Raw genomic sequence first — 14,050 nt, 5'->3', positions numbered from 1 at the left:
GAGCGGGGGGAGCCCCGCGGAGCGCACCGCCCGCACACGGCTTTACTCATCTATATAGAGATATATTTATTTATTTATAGATTTATACATTTCTGGTTTCAGCGCTTCACTTCTTCCAGAACTTCTTGTAGGTGTCCAGGTCGATGCCCTCGAAGGTTTCCTCCTGCTTGGCCTTAGGCTTGCTGGGGAAGTGCCGGCGCAGACGAGCCTTGCGCTCGGCCTCGGGCAGAGTGCTGCTGTCCAAGGGCATCTGGGGACACGGGGGACACGGGGATGAGACCGTGGGGACAGGGTGACACCCCTGGGACACGGCATGAGACCCCTGGGACATGGTGTGAGACCACCCAGGGACAGGCATGAGCTCCCAAGACATGGCGTGAGACCCCTGGGACATGGTGTGAGACCACCAAGGGACAGGCATGGGCTCCCAGGATGTGGTGTGAGACCCTTGGGACATGGTGTGAAATCCTAGGGACATGGTGTGAGTTCCCAGCAAGCAGGGTGAGATCCCAAGGACACAGTGTGAGCTCCCAGCAAGCAGGGTGAGATCCCAGGGACAGTGTGAGCTCCCAGCAAGCAGGGTGAGATCCCAGGGACAGGGTATGAAATCCCTGGGACACGGTGTGAGCCCCCCAGCACGCAGGGTGAGATCCCAGGGACACGGTGTGAGCTCCCAGCACACAGGGTGAGATCCCAGGGACACGATATGAAATCTCCGGGACACAGTGTGAGCTCCCAGCACGCATCACCACAGCCTGGGGCAGGGTATGAGACCCCAGGGGACACGGCATGAGCCCTTGGGATATGGTGTGAGATCCCAGGGACACGGTGTGAGCCCCCCAGCACACAGAGTGAGATCCCAGAGACATGGTATGAAATCTCCGGGACACAGTGTGAGCTCCCAGCACACAGGGTGAGACCTCAGGGAGACGGTATGAAATCTCTGGGACACAATGTGAGCTCCCAGCACACATCACCACAGCCCAGGGCAGGGTGTGAGACCCCAGGTGACACAGCGAGAGCCCTTGGGACAGCACACGAGATTCCCTGGGCCTCTCGCTGTCCCCGTACCATGAGGATCCTCTTGGGCTCGCTGTAGTGCAGGCGCACGGTGGAGCCGTCGGTGTTGACCAGCAGCACGGGGTAGAGGCGCCCGTAGAGCTGCCGGTGCAGGTGCGAGATGGCGGCGCGGTTGGAGTTGCTGCGGGCACAGGCCACGAGCGGCGGCCGGGACGTGGCCTGGAGGCGCAGGGCGCTGTGGGGAGAAGGGAGGGAGAGGGGCAATGTCACCGTGGGGTGACACGAACTCCGCCAGGCTGGGTCACAGGGACACCGCGCTCACCTCAGTGCCTGCATCGCCGCCATCTCAGCCCGGCTGGCAGACGGGGCAGATGACGCAGCCTGGGCACACCCTGAGGACAAGGAAAGGTGCTGGTGTGGCTGTGGGGTGACCCCGCCGTGTCCCCATCACTGTGAAGCTTCCACAGCCCCTCAGCAGCACGGGGCAGCCCCATGACAGCTCCTGACACGGTTTGGCTCCATAATGACCCCCCGCCCCGGCAATGGTTCAGCCCCACTAATGTTTTTTTCCCCCCATCCTCACAATGGTTCAGCCCCAGTAATTTTTTTCCCCCCATTCTCACAATGGTTCAGCCCCACTAATGGTTTTTTCCCCCATTCTCACAATGGTTCAGCCCCACTAATGGTTTTTTCCCCCATTCTCACAATGGTTCAGCCCCACTAATGGTTTTCCCTCCATTCCCGCAATGGTTCAGCCCAACCACGTCTCCCCCTGCCCAGGCATGGGTCAGTGCCATGACAGCTCCCCCCCTCTCCCCGTCATGGTTCAGCCCACCCCGCCCCACCATGGTTCAGTCCCATAATGCCTCCCCCCACACGCACTTTGGTTCAGCCCTCCCACCTCTCTCCAGCCATGGTTCAACCCCACTATGGCTCCCGCCACCATCGTGGTTAGGCCCAACACCGCTCCCCCTCCGCCCCGCCGTGCTTCAGGCCATGTCGCCCCCTCCGTTCTCCCCCAACTCCCCCCCGGTCACGGCCCTGTCGGTGCTGCCCCCCCCCCATCATGGTTCATCCCCAGGCGCCCCAGCCGCGCTCACCCCCCCGCCCGTCCCTCCTCGTGGTCCGTCCCGCCGCCCCGCGCGCACTCACGTGACCGCGCGCTCCTCAGGGCCCCGCCCCGCGGTGACGTCACGGCGCGGCGGCGGCGGCGGGCGCGCGCGGGGGCTGCCGGGACCGCCCCCCCCCCCCATCCCCTCATGATCCTCGGGCGGATGCGCGGGGCGGGCATCGCCCGGGCGGGTGAGCGGGGATGGGGCCGGGGCTCGCACCCTCACCGGGACCGCGGGCCACAGCCGGCCACGGGGTGCCGAGACCCTCGCAAGGGACAGAGGGGGTCCAGCCAGCCCGAGGAGCTCGCTCACTCACAGGGGTCCTCGGCTGAGTGGGCTCGGGGCGCTCAGCCCCTCACGGGGGGCCTGGAATGAGCGGTCCTGGCCGGCTCCGGGGCTCTGAGCCCCTCCCCTTGGCTGAGGGGGCCCAGCCTGCCCTAGAGTGCCGAGCTCCTCAGGGTTCCTCTGCCGAGGGGTCCCGGGGAGCTCAGCCCCTCTTGGGGCTCTGCATTGAGGAGTTCTGGCTGGCCGTGGGCTGCTCAGCCCCTCACGAAGGCCTTGGGCTGAGGATCCGGCAGGGCCCAGGATGCTCAGCTGGTCACTGGGTTCTGGTGTGAGGGCCCTCAGCCCCTGATGGGAGCCCCGAGCTGAGGGGTCATGGCTGGCCCCAGGCTGCTGAGTCCCTCACGGGGGTCCTGTCCCTCGGCCGGAGGGTCCCGGGACACAGGTACCGACCTGGGGGAGCTCATCCCCCACAGCACCCCCGGCTGAGAGTGGGCTGAGCTCCCCCCTTGCCCTCTGAGCCCTGCATGTCCTTGTTATTATCCATGTGGGGTGGCTGAGGGGGGTGGCACAGGTCACAGCCCCACAGGGCTGTCCCCGGGCAGGCTGTGTGCCCTTCCCACATCCACACCGGGTCCCCGTGGCTGAGCTGCTCCAGGGTGGCTCCAAGGTGTCCCTGGTTGGATCAGGCACACAGGGATGTGCTCGTGGGATCAGGTGGGGTTTGTGGGCACTGTGGGGTACGGTGTGGTAAGAGGGGTTAGGGATAAGCATCCCTCAGGTATCCTAAAACAAACACGTGTGGGGAAGTGGGTGGTGAAACCACAGCTGTGTGAGCTTCACCTCTGTAGAGGTTTTCCCAGATGGGTGAACTGGTTTCATCCTACTGGAGGGTTAAACTGGTCTGGCTTATGGTCTGGGAATAACTGGTTTGGACCTCCCTGACTTCTGCAGTGACCTTGAGCACGTGCTTTGTGTTCTGTCTGCAGCATCACTGCTCCCTGCAAGCCAGGAGTGCAGCCAGTGCAGAGGCTAATTAGTGCTTTTTAGGTAATTATTTCCAGGAAAGAGGTGGCTGAGTTCCAGCTCTATACTGCTGAGGGATGCTCAGCTCCTCACAGAGGTTGGGTAAAGTTGGGAGGCTGGAACCTCCCTGCTCCTGTGCTGCAGATAATTCTCTGTCTGTCACAGCAGGAGCTCTCTCTCTCTTTTTGGAACCTGTCCCAAACCTTAGAAAGGAGGGGGTGGCACCCCTGCTAAAAATAGGGAGTGGGATTATAATCCTAATCCAGGAGACCTTTCTCAAGGCTCCAGGGAAACTGCTTTAATCTTCTTTCCTTCTTCATAATGGGGCTTTGCCTTCCCTGTAAAGCCTCTCTGCTAATCAGTTTTAATTTGTTTAACTCTGGTGATGTCTGTCCTTTGCTTCCCTGCTGCCACCTATGAGGTAAAATCCAGGGTGAATTTAGCAGCACAAGCAGACCAGGAACCATTCCTTGTTTTAGGGACCACCTCGTCTTTTTGCAGCCCAGAGGGGTTTATGTGGCTGTTTGTCCTCAGTCCCAGGCGTGGGAGATAATTAATATTGTCAATTAATTGGGCTGCTCTCTTGCTGATCGACTTTGCAGTGGTTTTGGTGTATCGGGCTGGATCCCAACCCACTTTTAGGAAACTCTCTGTGCTGGGTATTCGCAGATTGGCTGCTCTGAAAATGCCAAAATCTGATAAAAGAGGGGAAAAAATTGAGCTTCTACCTAAAATAAATCCATCTTTGTGACATCCCTGCTGCAGCCAGCTGGGAAATGTCACCCATGCATTCCTGGAGCCAAACAGGAGAGAGAGGAGAGCCCCATATCCACCAGATGTGGGGTTTAGGGGTTTGTTTGTGCTTTACTTGTGGGTTTTGAGGGTGGTGGAGGGAGGAGCTGTTTGGCAGGGATGGGGGAGCAGGGAAGGAGGGCAGGGACATCGTGGGATTGCCTTGGGAAGTTCTGGATGCTCCATCCCTGGAAGGTCAGGCTGGACAGGGCTTGGAGCAGCCTGGGACACTGGGAGGTGTCCCTGCCATGGCAGGGGTGGAATGGGATGAGCTTTAAGGTTACGTCCAACCAAACCCTTCTGGAATTCCGTGACATTCCCAGTTTGCCATCATTCCCAGCCCCATAATCTGGGAGTGCAAGTGGCTTTTGTTCCCCCTGGGTTTCCAGCAAGAGAAGGGATTCACGAGGGAGGCAGGAGGAAACACCTGCAAGTCTTCAGGTTTATTTTTAGCTGTTTTGAAAGAAGTGAGATGTGATCACAACCCAGCTGGCTTTTCTCTTAGTTGTGAGTATTTTGGGGGGAAAAAAGGGAGTAAAGTGAAGGAGAGACTCCCCCTGTGGAAGAGGTTTGGATCTGTGAGCAGGAGAAGTTTTCTGGCCGCCTTTGTGCTTGTGGAGCCGAGGTGAAGCTGTGTGGATTTGGTGCAGAGGAAGAGGATCGTTCCTGCAGAGGGAAAGTGCCTGGAAGTGTTCCAGGCTGGGAGGAGCCTTGAGCAGCCTGCTCTGGTGGAAGTTATCCTTGCCCATGGCAGGGGTTTGGAATTGGATGGTCTGGAAGGTTCCTTCCCACACAAACCATTCCAGGATTCTCCTCAGACCAAACCCCTGTGCCCTGGGTGACTGCAGGGACAGGGACAGCTCTGCTGTTCTCCCCAGTCCCACACCAGCAGGGGCTGGCACCCCTCAGCCTTTCGGGAGTGTTGGATGCAGCTCTGCCAGCCAGGAGAGCAGGCACTGGAGGAGGAACCTCGAGGGGAGATTAAAGCTCAGCAGGATTGTTCTCATTGGCCATCTTCAAATTGCAGCTCATTAATTAAGGCTTTAGGAGGTCACAAATAGCCCAGCTCTGTCCCCAGGAGCCTGTGCTGCTGCCAGGGGCTGCACTGCTTTCCTTGGCTGGGAGGGAGCCCCAGGAAAAGGTAAGGATGTGTTGGAGCCTGCTCCCAGCCCATTCCTCTGCCCCCTCCCAGTTTGTCTGGAGCTGAACAAAACGATGGGAAATGATTTGGGCAGCTTCAAATCTCTGCTGGTGTTTGCTAAGGGGCAGCTGAAATGTTGAGGGAGAAGAGGGCAAAGCTCTTTTCCTTCAGGCTGGAATTTGGGATTTGTGCATCCAGCACAGTTCCTGTGGCACAGCTGGATCCCAGGAGGGAATTTAGAATGCCTGGAGATCCATGTGGGCATCCCAGTGTCACCTGTGGGGTTTTGGGGTGCTTGTGGAAGCTGGGTGTGGTGCAGGAGCTTTGTGTGGGGGCAGACGTGTGGTGAAGCACCTCGGGATGTCTGAAGGGCACGAGTTGGTGTGGAGAGTTTTCCAAGGAATGCTTAGGGCTGGAATGGAATCGTGGGAGAAAGATCTGTGAGGAACAGGAGAGAGGGAATGCTTTGGGTATCTCCTGAGGGTAGCCCTGTTCCCTTGCTGCAAGCACTGAGCAGCATTTCCCTGGTGCTTTCCTCTGGTATTGAACATTTAGGCAAAACCTGTGTTTTTTGCAAATTAAGAAAGTTTAAGGACCAAGGGTCTCCAAAGGATTTCCTAGAGTTTGCTCACCCTTCTGTTTTTGGGATGATGGAGCCTAATCCAATGTGGTGACCAGATTGGTCCTCCCAAAATTTCATCTGCTGGATCCCCGAGGCTGCAGCACTGAGGGCACCAAGCAGAAAAAGAGAAGGAATAAAGGAATTTCCTTATGGACGATCATGGCCCGTGGGTGTTTTCACCTCCCACGTTGCCGCTGCTGGCACCTCCTCAGCCTGTGCGCGTTAATACCGCGTCCCCTGGGATGAACCGCGGGCAGACGAGTGACATCCCCCGGGAGCAGAGGGAAAAGTTGTGTAATTCTGCGGCTGTCGTGCCGCCCGGGGGAGGAGGATTGAGGGCTCAGGAGGCGGCCCCGCACGCAGGCGGGGTCAGGGAGAGGCACCCGGCGGGATCAGCTCCGGTGAGACAGCATTCGGCTTAAGGCTCTTTGGAAAGTGATGTGTAAGGTCAGGGTGACATTGCTATGAGCTCATTGGAAATGGAAAGGCATTATCTGCCTCTTGGCCACACCCAGCCCAGGAGGCTGAAAAATGCTTTAAAGGGGATTTTACTGCCTGCTCAAAGCACCTGGTTTTAAACAGGAAGAACTCCTCTGATTTGTCCCACTCTCAGCATCGCTTTGGTTTGAAGCTGCTGATGGATGGGGGTCCCCAGTGGTACCCCCTGCACCTGCACACAGCATTTCTTCTTTTCCCCACGTGGATAATTAAACTTTCCTGTCTCCAGAGACACAGGAACATGAAACACATTTTCTTCTTTCTGGCTGAAGAAACGATGACACCAAGTTCTGTGTGGCCTCAGGCCGCCTTTTTTTTGACTGTACCATGAACTGATCTCTGGGATCTCTCTCTTTCTTGCCATGAAACACCTGCAGATGGAGTTGGTGCTTCAGGAAATGCGGGCATAAACCCCTGAGCGTGTTCATGGCAGTGATTGCACCCGAGTTCAGATGCTGTTGCAGGGGTTTGGGGCTTGGAGATGCAAAGTCTTATCTGCAAACTCTCCTTGAAGCTCCTCTCTCCCTGTGAGAGGGAAGGGGCTGGGACTGTACCTCTGTCCCATGATTCCAATGCCACCAGGCACAAATAGGATTTTGTTCCTTTTAGAGAGAGCTTTCCTTAGGATTTTGGCCCCAGTGAGAGCCAGCAGTGATGGAAAACAGCTGGCTTGGATCATCCCAGTTTCATGGCAGCTAAATCCCAGTTTCCTTCTCCTTTGGGTTACATCCTATGAGTTTAACCTCAGTCTCTTGAGAAGTGTTTCTGCACTCCCAGTACTTTTTATCAGCTCTAGGCTTGTGATTTTGCATCACTTCAGATTTCCCTGGAGGAATTTGTACCCAAGGGTGAAGGATTGGTGCTGTTTGAGGGGCTGAGCACTCCTGGGCATGCAGGGCTCTGTTCCCATGGGTGTTCCTAACCAGACACATTTTTCTGTCTCTCCCCAGTCATGCAGGGACCAAGGCCAGTGGTTCTGAGTGGCCCCTCAGGCGCAGGGAAAAGCACTTTGTTAAAGAAATTGTTCAAAGATTATGAGAACGTCTTCGGCTTCAGCGTCTCCCGTGAGTATCCGGGGTGGGCTGGAGCTCAGGAGTGCCAGCTCAGAGCCTGCCTCTGTTCATACCCCAGATAATGGTTTGTCATGGTCTGGCTGTGTCCCAGTCTGTCTGTGAGCTCTTGGGGATGTTTAAGTAGTTCACCTTTTACTCCTGATATTAAATCTAGGATTGGTGTGGAGTAGCACCTTTCCAGGTCTGGTGACTCCCCACACCTCTAAAGACAACTCAGAGAGAAGACAGGAACCTTCTGAGTGATTCTTGGCTCTGAAAGTAACAACCCCCCCCATTTCTGCTTCAAAAGCCATCTGACTTTTCCATGGAGCTTTGTAAGGTGTTTTTAGTCCATTACCAAAACGTGTTTTAATGTCCCAACACTTTGCATACTGCAAGTAAAATCTGTGCTTTGAGATCTGGATTCACTCCACCATGAAAGAACAAATACTGGCTGTTTAAAAATTTAATGCTGTGGGAGGAGAAAAAAACTTGCAGTTATCTATTCTGTGTGTGTGTGTGTCATCCTGTGCTCCTGATTCAACTGGATCTCTCATCTCACTCCAAACTAAACCTTATTTTTCCCAAATTGCCTCTTGATAGAGATTTTTTTCCTAGAGATCCATGTGCCACTTAGACCTTGGGATTTCTTTGATCCTGCAACACCCATGGGTGATGTACACAATTTAAAAGGCTGATTTTTCTTCTTCTTTCTCTTTTTTTTCCCCTGCAGACACCACAAGGCAGCCGAGGCCTGGAGAAGTGAATGGCAAAGGTGAGCCTGTTGCAGTCAGGTTTATCTCACTGGACTCTGCAAATAATTCAGGTTTTCAGAGCTGGGCTCTCATTTTAGGTACTGGCTCTGCACTTGGGCTTTGGGGGATTTGATTTTCCAAAGTTCCAGGTAGTTCTGGGGAGACATCTCCAATGGCCACTGCTTTGGGAAGTGCAGCTGCTTAATGAGATGGTTTGAGCTGCATTAATAGCTTGTGCCCAGCTGTTTTCTCACGTATTTGCATATTTAAGAAACAATCAAATGAGGTTTGTTCCTCATTTCCAATGGCAGTTTTCCCTCTGATGTGAAAGGAAGGAGTTTCAACAGAAGACAGAGAAATATTCCTTTTTAGTTAGTTTGGTTTTGATGTTCCCTTTTATCTTCTCTCTCTTATCTCATTCTGGTCCTTCATTAGAAATCCTTTCAAATGAAAAGCCTTACCACTCCTGCTGTAATGTGTCCCACACCTGTAGGCAAGGGGGGAGGAGTTCCCACTGCACCAGGAAGGGGAAGGGATGTGAAAAATGGGGTAAAGCAGCATTTTTGGCCACTCAGAAAACCCCAGAATGTTTTGAGCAGGTGTTTGGATAACAGGTGTGGAAGTAGGAAGGGAATCTCTGCAGTCTGCCAGCATTGTCTAAAGCAGATTTTAGGTGTCTTCTCCCCCAAAAACCCATGGGTGTCATTTTGACCATGAACTTTACCTTCAAACTGTTAATTTCTGTCCATTTTTCCCATTTTCCCTTCTGCAGATTATCACTTTGTGACCAGAGAGGAAATGCAAAAAGAAATTGATGCTGGTGAATTTATCGAGCACGCTGAGTTCTCCGGGAATATGTACGGGACAAGGTAGGTCAGGTGTCCCTGCCTGTGCCAGAGGGGCTGGAATCAGATGCTCTGGAAGACCCTTTCCAATCCAAACTGTTCTGGGATTCTAGAAAATAAATACAGAATCTCTCTAGGGCTGTTTGCTCTCCAAGCCCCCTGAGGATGATCCTCAGATGTGGGGTAAAATGGAGGAGTTGAGGTTCTCACCAACCCTTTCTGCTCCCTAAGTCTCATCAGTATATAATAATAAATCTCATCAGTGAATAATAATAAATCTCATCAGTGAATAATAATAAATGCTTGAAAAGCTTGAGGCAATTCCCCGTGTTGGGGAAGAGAAATTGTCTTTACAGCATATAAAAGCCACCACTTGGAAAATTAAGTGGAGAATTAAGTGACCCAGCTGGAGCATCCCTGTCCATGCAGCATCCTTCAGGAGAGCGTGTGGAGTCAGTGGCTCTCTGGAGAAGGGGAGTTCTCAGAGGTTTTGCTCTTTGGTGAAGGCTGTTCTGTGTTTGTCACAGAATCCCAGGATGGGTTGGCTTGGAAGGGACCTAAGAGATCATCGAGTTCCAACCCCCTGCCATGAGCAGGGAATTCCCCTCTGGGTGGGGAAGCTCTGCCAAGGCAGGAGTCTATGGACATCCCAGCCACCCTGTGGGATAGTCACAAACGATCCATTCCCACACCTTCCAGCATGGCTTTGCCAGCCTCTCTCAGGAGACAGCAGCTCCCTGCTCCCCCAGAGCAGCGACACTTGGAGAAACTCCTTATCAAGAGCAGAGCAGGCCCTGTCCCCTCCTGCCACTGTTTGGGCACAGGGGACCCCGCTGGAGGGGGACACCCCAAACCCCGGGTGCTCTGACCCTTCCCTGTGTGCTGTGCCCCCAGCAAAGGCGCCGTGCAGGCCGTGCAGGCACAGAACCAGATCTGTGTGCTCGACATCGACATCCAGGGCGTGAAGAACATCAAGAAGACCGAGCTGAAGCCCATCTACATCTCAGTGCAGCCGCCCTCCATCGAGATCCTGGTGAGTGCCCGTAGAGGGAATCAGCTCTGCAGCCGCGGGGCTCCTCAGGAAGGAGCACACTCCCAGGGGTGTCTCACGAGGATGGAGAGGGCCTTAGAGCACAGGCCCTGTGAGGAACGGCTGAGGGAGCTGGGAGTGTTCAGCCTGGAGAAAAAGAGACCTCATCACTCTCACAACTCCCTGAGAGGTGCCTGTGTCAGGTGGGGTTGGTCTCTTTCTCCAGGCAGTACTGACAGAAGGAGAGGATTCAGTCCTAAGCTGCACCAAGAGCAATATAGGTTGGATATTAGGGAAAAGTTTTTCACACAAATATTAATAAAGTACTAGAATGGTCTGCCCGAGGAAGTGGTGGAGTCACCATCCCTGGGTGTGTTTAAGGAAAGCCTGGATGTGGCACTAGTGCCATGGATTAGTTGAGGTGTTAGGGCTGGGTTGGACTTGATGATCTTGGAGGTCTCTTCCAGCCTGGTGGTTCTGTGTGTGTGATCTCTGCCCAGCCCAGCTTCTGGCTGTCAGGGATAAATCTTCCTGTGTTTTGTTTTTTCAGTCCTTCCTCAAACGCTTTCCACACCTTGGTTATGGACTCCATTGCAGCATAGCCAGTCTTTAAATGCATTAATTGTGCTTTGTGCTGTGCTGACATTTGCCTCCACAGTTAAAATTAAACACAGGGAGGCTGGTTCTGTGCAGCACATTAAATCCTATGCTCCTCTGGGCATGCCCTATGTGAGTGATTGCAGCGGGACTCTTGCAGAAATGGAATCACTGTCATGGTTCAGAGAGGGATGAGGACACATGAGGACAACTCCTGACTCTCCCCTCTTGCTCTCAGTACATCAGGCAGGCTCTGTTTCTCGTTGAGGTTGTGGAGGAGGAAGCCAGCAGCACCAGATGCCAGAGCCCAGCAGAGGGATCTCATTTCCAGCAGTACCTGGAAAAATAAATAAATGAGAGGGAGGTAAAAGAAACCTGGGACCCTGAACTCTAGGTAGGAGATGCCAAGCCCAGTTTGGCCACTGGTTTGCACTGGGCTGTGAGTGAGGCCCCTCACCCTTTGCAGGGTGTTCCCACGTGTCCGTGATCACAGACAGCACCGGCCTGAGGGTGGGGGTGGTTTCTGCCTGCAGCTTCCAGAGCATCAATTTCTTTCCTGTCTTTGTCCTTGGCTTTAGGAGAAACGACTACGGGACCGCAAGACCGAGACAGAGGAGAGTTTACAGAAGCGTTTGAGTGCAGCCCGCGTGGACCTGGAGCTCAGTGAGTGCCTGGGGCCGTGTGTGCAGGAGAGGGGGTGCCTGGCTGCTCTGGGAGCTGGGTTACAAGGGAACAGCTCCTTTGTGCTCTCTGCAGTGCTGGCAGGGCTTGCCACGAGCTGAGCTGGATCACTGCTGCATTTCCCTCTGCAGTTCCTTGGGGGTGGTTAGCAGAGCAGTTCATTAGTGGCAGCTGAAATAATAATAATAATACTAAAAAATAATATTAAAATGCCACAGGACTTCATGCATGAGAGCTGATGCAGGGAAGAAGAGTTCTCCTCTAACTCTGTCCTCATCTTCTTCCCCAGGTAAAGAGCCCGGGCTGTTCGACCTGGTCATCATTAATGATGATTTAGAAAAGGCCTATTCCGAATTGAAGGAGGTGCTGCTGGAGGTGAGTCCTGGGGGGTTTTTCTGCCCCATTCCTGGGTCAGGCAGGTGAGGGTGTGCTCAGAAATGTCTGTGCCACAGAAATGTCACCTCACCCCACGCTTGGTCTGCTTTGAGCTGCTGAGGGACAGAGTACAAGTGATGGTGGATCAGTGGCTTAAGAGTGGGAGATGAATCCAACACAGTCCTGAGTTGGGGCAAAAGAATCATCCCTGGGTAGCAGAGAGGGGAATTCCTGTTCCTGGAGCCTCCAAGCCAAACCTTGCCTTGTCCCTGAAGGTGAACTCAGGCCTGGCTCCTGTGATGTTGGGGAACTGGTCTGGGCTGTCGCTCCTGGTCTCCTAAGCTGTGCAACCTGGAGTTGTTTCCCAAGGAGTGGCAGATTCTCAGTCTCTCTCCTGATCTCCTTGCAGGAAATCAAGAAGACCCAGGAATCCAGGAAGTCCTGAGCTGACCCTGCTTGGGCGTTTCAATTTTGCACATCATTCCCGAAGCATGTCACACGGTTTTATTCCAGAAGACATTCCCTGTAGGCTGCTCCTACCCCCAACTTACTCTAGGATGTTTATATTAAAAGGAAAGAAAAGGAAACCTGCTCGTGCTCGTGTTTCTGTTGGCTGCATGCTCCCCCAGGTTTGTCCTGTGGATTCTTTGGGAGCTGCCAGAGGGCTGAGCCCTTCTGGAAGGCTGTGGAGGAGCTGTTGGGCTGATGTGCTTGAAGGCAGCAATAAATCCTTTTTCCTAGGGGGAATCCACTGCATCCAGGAACTGCTGCTTGTACAGGTCTCTGTTCTGAGACTTCATTTCCCAAGTTTTCTTCAGCCTTAGCATTGATGTCTTCATGAGACTTCCAGGCCCTCCAGCAGGACATACCCTGAGTGTCCTTGGGCTGGGTTCTCTGTAAAAACTGGGGACAAGCTGGGAGAGCTGGGAATGTTCCCCTGGAGAGGAGAAGGCTCCAGGGAGAGCTCAGAGCCCCTGGCAAGGCCTGAAGGGGCTCCAGGAGAGCTGCAGAGGGACTGGGGACAAGGGCTGGAGGGACAGGACACAGGGAATGGCTCCCACTGCCAGAGGGCAGGGCTGGGTGGGAGATTGGGAAGGGATTCCTGGCTGGGAGGGTGGGGAGGGGCTGGCACAGGGTGCCCAGAGAAGCTGTGGATCCCTGGAAGTGCCCAAGGCCAGGCTGGACAGGGCTTGGAGCAGCCTGGGACAGTGGGAAGAGTCCCTGCCATGGCAGAGGATTGGAACAGGATGGGCTTTAAGATCCCTTCCAACCCAAAGCCCTGTGGGATTCCATTCTGTGGAATGACCAAGCTCCCATCCTGCAGGTGGGGACTTGAGCTGCTTCCCCCCAAACCACACAGCCACGAGCAGCTGGGCCCTGCACTGCCAGCCTGGGATGTTTTCTCATCCAAACCACGTTTACCAGAGCAGGTTTGTACCTGAACACTCCTATTTTTGGGTTTCATCCTCAACACATCCCATCCCTCATCCTCTACACATCCCATCCCTCTGGTTTATCCAGCTGCTCTGCAGTACCTCGTGGTCCAGGTCATCTCCAAACCTTCATCCTCCACCTTATGGAGACAACAAGCAGAAACCCCCCCTTGGGCCACCCTTTTAGTACCTTGCATTCACAGCCACGATTTGATGATTATTTTGATAATTTACCTTTTTTGGGCTGGTTTGATACATCTTTCCCAGACTTCCTAAAAAATATCACTTCCCGTTGTCGTGGGTTTCCCCCTGCTTGGTTCTGGAATTGGCTGAACAAGCAGGAAGATCCCGTGTGGATCCGTGGTGTCAGCGCTGCGCCATCGAATGACGGGTGTGATTATTTTTCCTCCTGAACCGCGGGATTTTGTTCCAGTTTGAGGGACGCGTTTGCAGTGGGGAAAGGTCTCCTCTAGATGGCAGGAACGGCAGCGGGAAGGCGCTGGAGCCGCGGAAAAGCAGAGCAGGAGGTGCAGGACACGGCGCCCGCCTCAGCCCGCGGCTCTGCGGCCACCGCGTGGCACCTGCGGGGCTGTCACCACATGGAAGTGTCCCCCGGCTCCCTGCGGATCCCTCCTGCCAGCGGCCCCGGCTCAGCCCCGCGGCACAGGTGAGTGCGCCGGGAACGATGCTCCAGCCGCGTGGAAAACGCGACAAACAAATCCTTTGGATGGTTTGTGTCCCCTTTCCCCGGTGAAGGGGAGGGAGAGGGAGGTCCCGAATGTCCCGGCC

General features: G+C 54.5%; 2 protein-coding genes across 3 annotated transcripts; one reads left to right on the top strand and one right to left on the bottom strand.

Moving 5' to 3' along the window:
• Window positions 1-55: 55 nt before the first annotated feature.
• MRPL55 (mitochondrial ribosomal protein L55) lies at window positions 56-2,311 on the bottom strand. Of its 2 annotated transcripts, none has more exons than XM_063417300.1 (4): window positions 2,173-2,311; window positions 1,343-1,412; window positions 1,072-1,255; window positions 56-250 (listed from the first exon to the last, which is right to left on the bottom strand). In XM_063417300.1, exons 1-4 carry the CDS (start codon window positions 2,309-2,311, stop codon window positions 107-109), a joined length of 537 nt encoding a protein of 178 aa, XP_063273370.1. In that variant the 3' UTR covers window positions 56-106. The 2 variants fall into 2 exon arrangements, with proteins under 2 accessions (XP_063273370.1, XP_063273378.1); XM_063417308.1 differs by having other exon boundaries at window positions 2,121-2,183.
• On the top strand, window positions 2,192-12,415 carry GUK1 (guanylate kinase 1). The gene is made up of 8 exons (XM_063417278.1): window positions 2,192-2,322; window positions 7,444-7,557; window positions 8,279-8,320; window positions 9,073-9,169; window positions 10,040-10,178; window positions 11,351-11,435; window positions 11,743-11,828; window positions 12,238-12,415. The coding sequence occupies exons 1-8, from the start codon at window positions 2,280-2,282 to the stop codon at window positions 12,271-12,273; spliced, it is 642 nt and encodes a 213-aa protein (XP_063273348.1). The 5' UTR covers window positions 2,192-2,279; the 3' UTR covers window positions 12,274-12,415.
• Window positions 12,416-14,050: the final 1,635 nt, after the last annotated feature.

This window comes from Prinia subflava, chromosome 1 (assembly GCF_021018805.1).
Source record: "Prinia subflava isolate CZ2003 ecotype Zambia chromosome 1, Cam_Psub_1.2, whole genome shotgun sequence".
NCBI lineage: Eukaryota > Metazoa > Chordata > Aves > Passeriformes > Cisticolidae > Prinia > Prinia subflava.
Note: the sequence above shows the minus strand (reverse complement) of the source record. Positions and strands in the feature narration are given on the sequence as shown.

Bases quoted from the DNA above. Each gene is read 5' to 3' on its own strand.
- GUK1 (XM_063417278.1), top strand. From the start codon at position 2,280: ATGATCCTCGGGCGGATGCGCGGGGCGGGCATCGCCCGGGCGG. The intron at 2,323-7,443 runs GTGAGCGGGGAT...GTCTCTCCCCAG, and splicing joins GGCGGGCATCGCCCGGGCGG to TCATGCAGGGACCAAGGCCA. The intron at 7,558-8,278 runs GTGAGTATCCGG...TTTCCCCTGCAG, and splicing joins CTTCGGCTTCAGCGTCTCCC to ACACCACAAGGCAGCCGAGG.
- MRPL55 (XM_063417300.1), bottom strand. From the start codon at position 2,311: ATGCCCGCCCCGCGCATCCGCCCGAGGATCATGAGGGGATGGGGGGGG. The intron at 1,256-1,342 runs GTGAGCGCGGTG...TTCTCCCCACAG, and splicing joins GCGGCGATGCAGGCACTGAG to CGCCCTGCGCCTCCAGGCCA. The intron at 251-1,071 runs GTACGGGGACAG...CCGTGTCCCCAG, and splicing joins AGCCCAAGAGGATCCTCATG to ATGCCCTTGGACAGCAGCAC.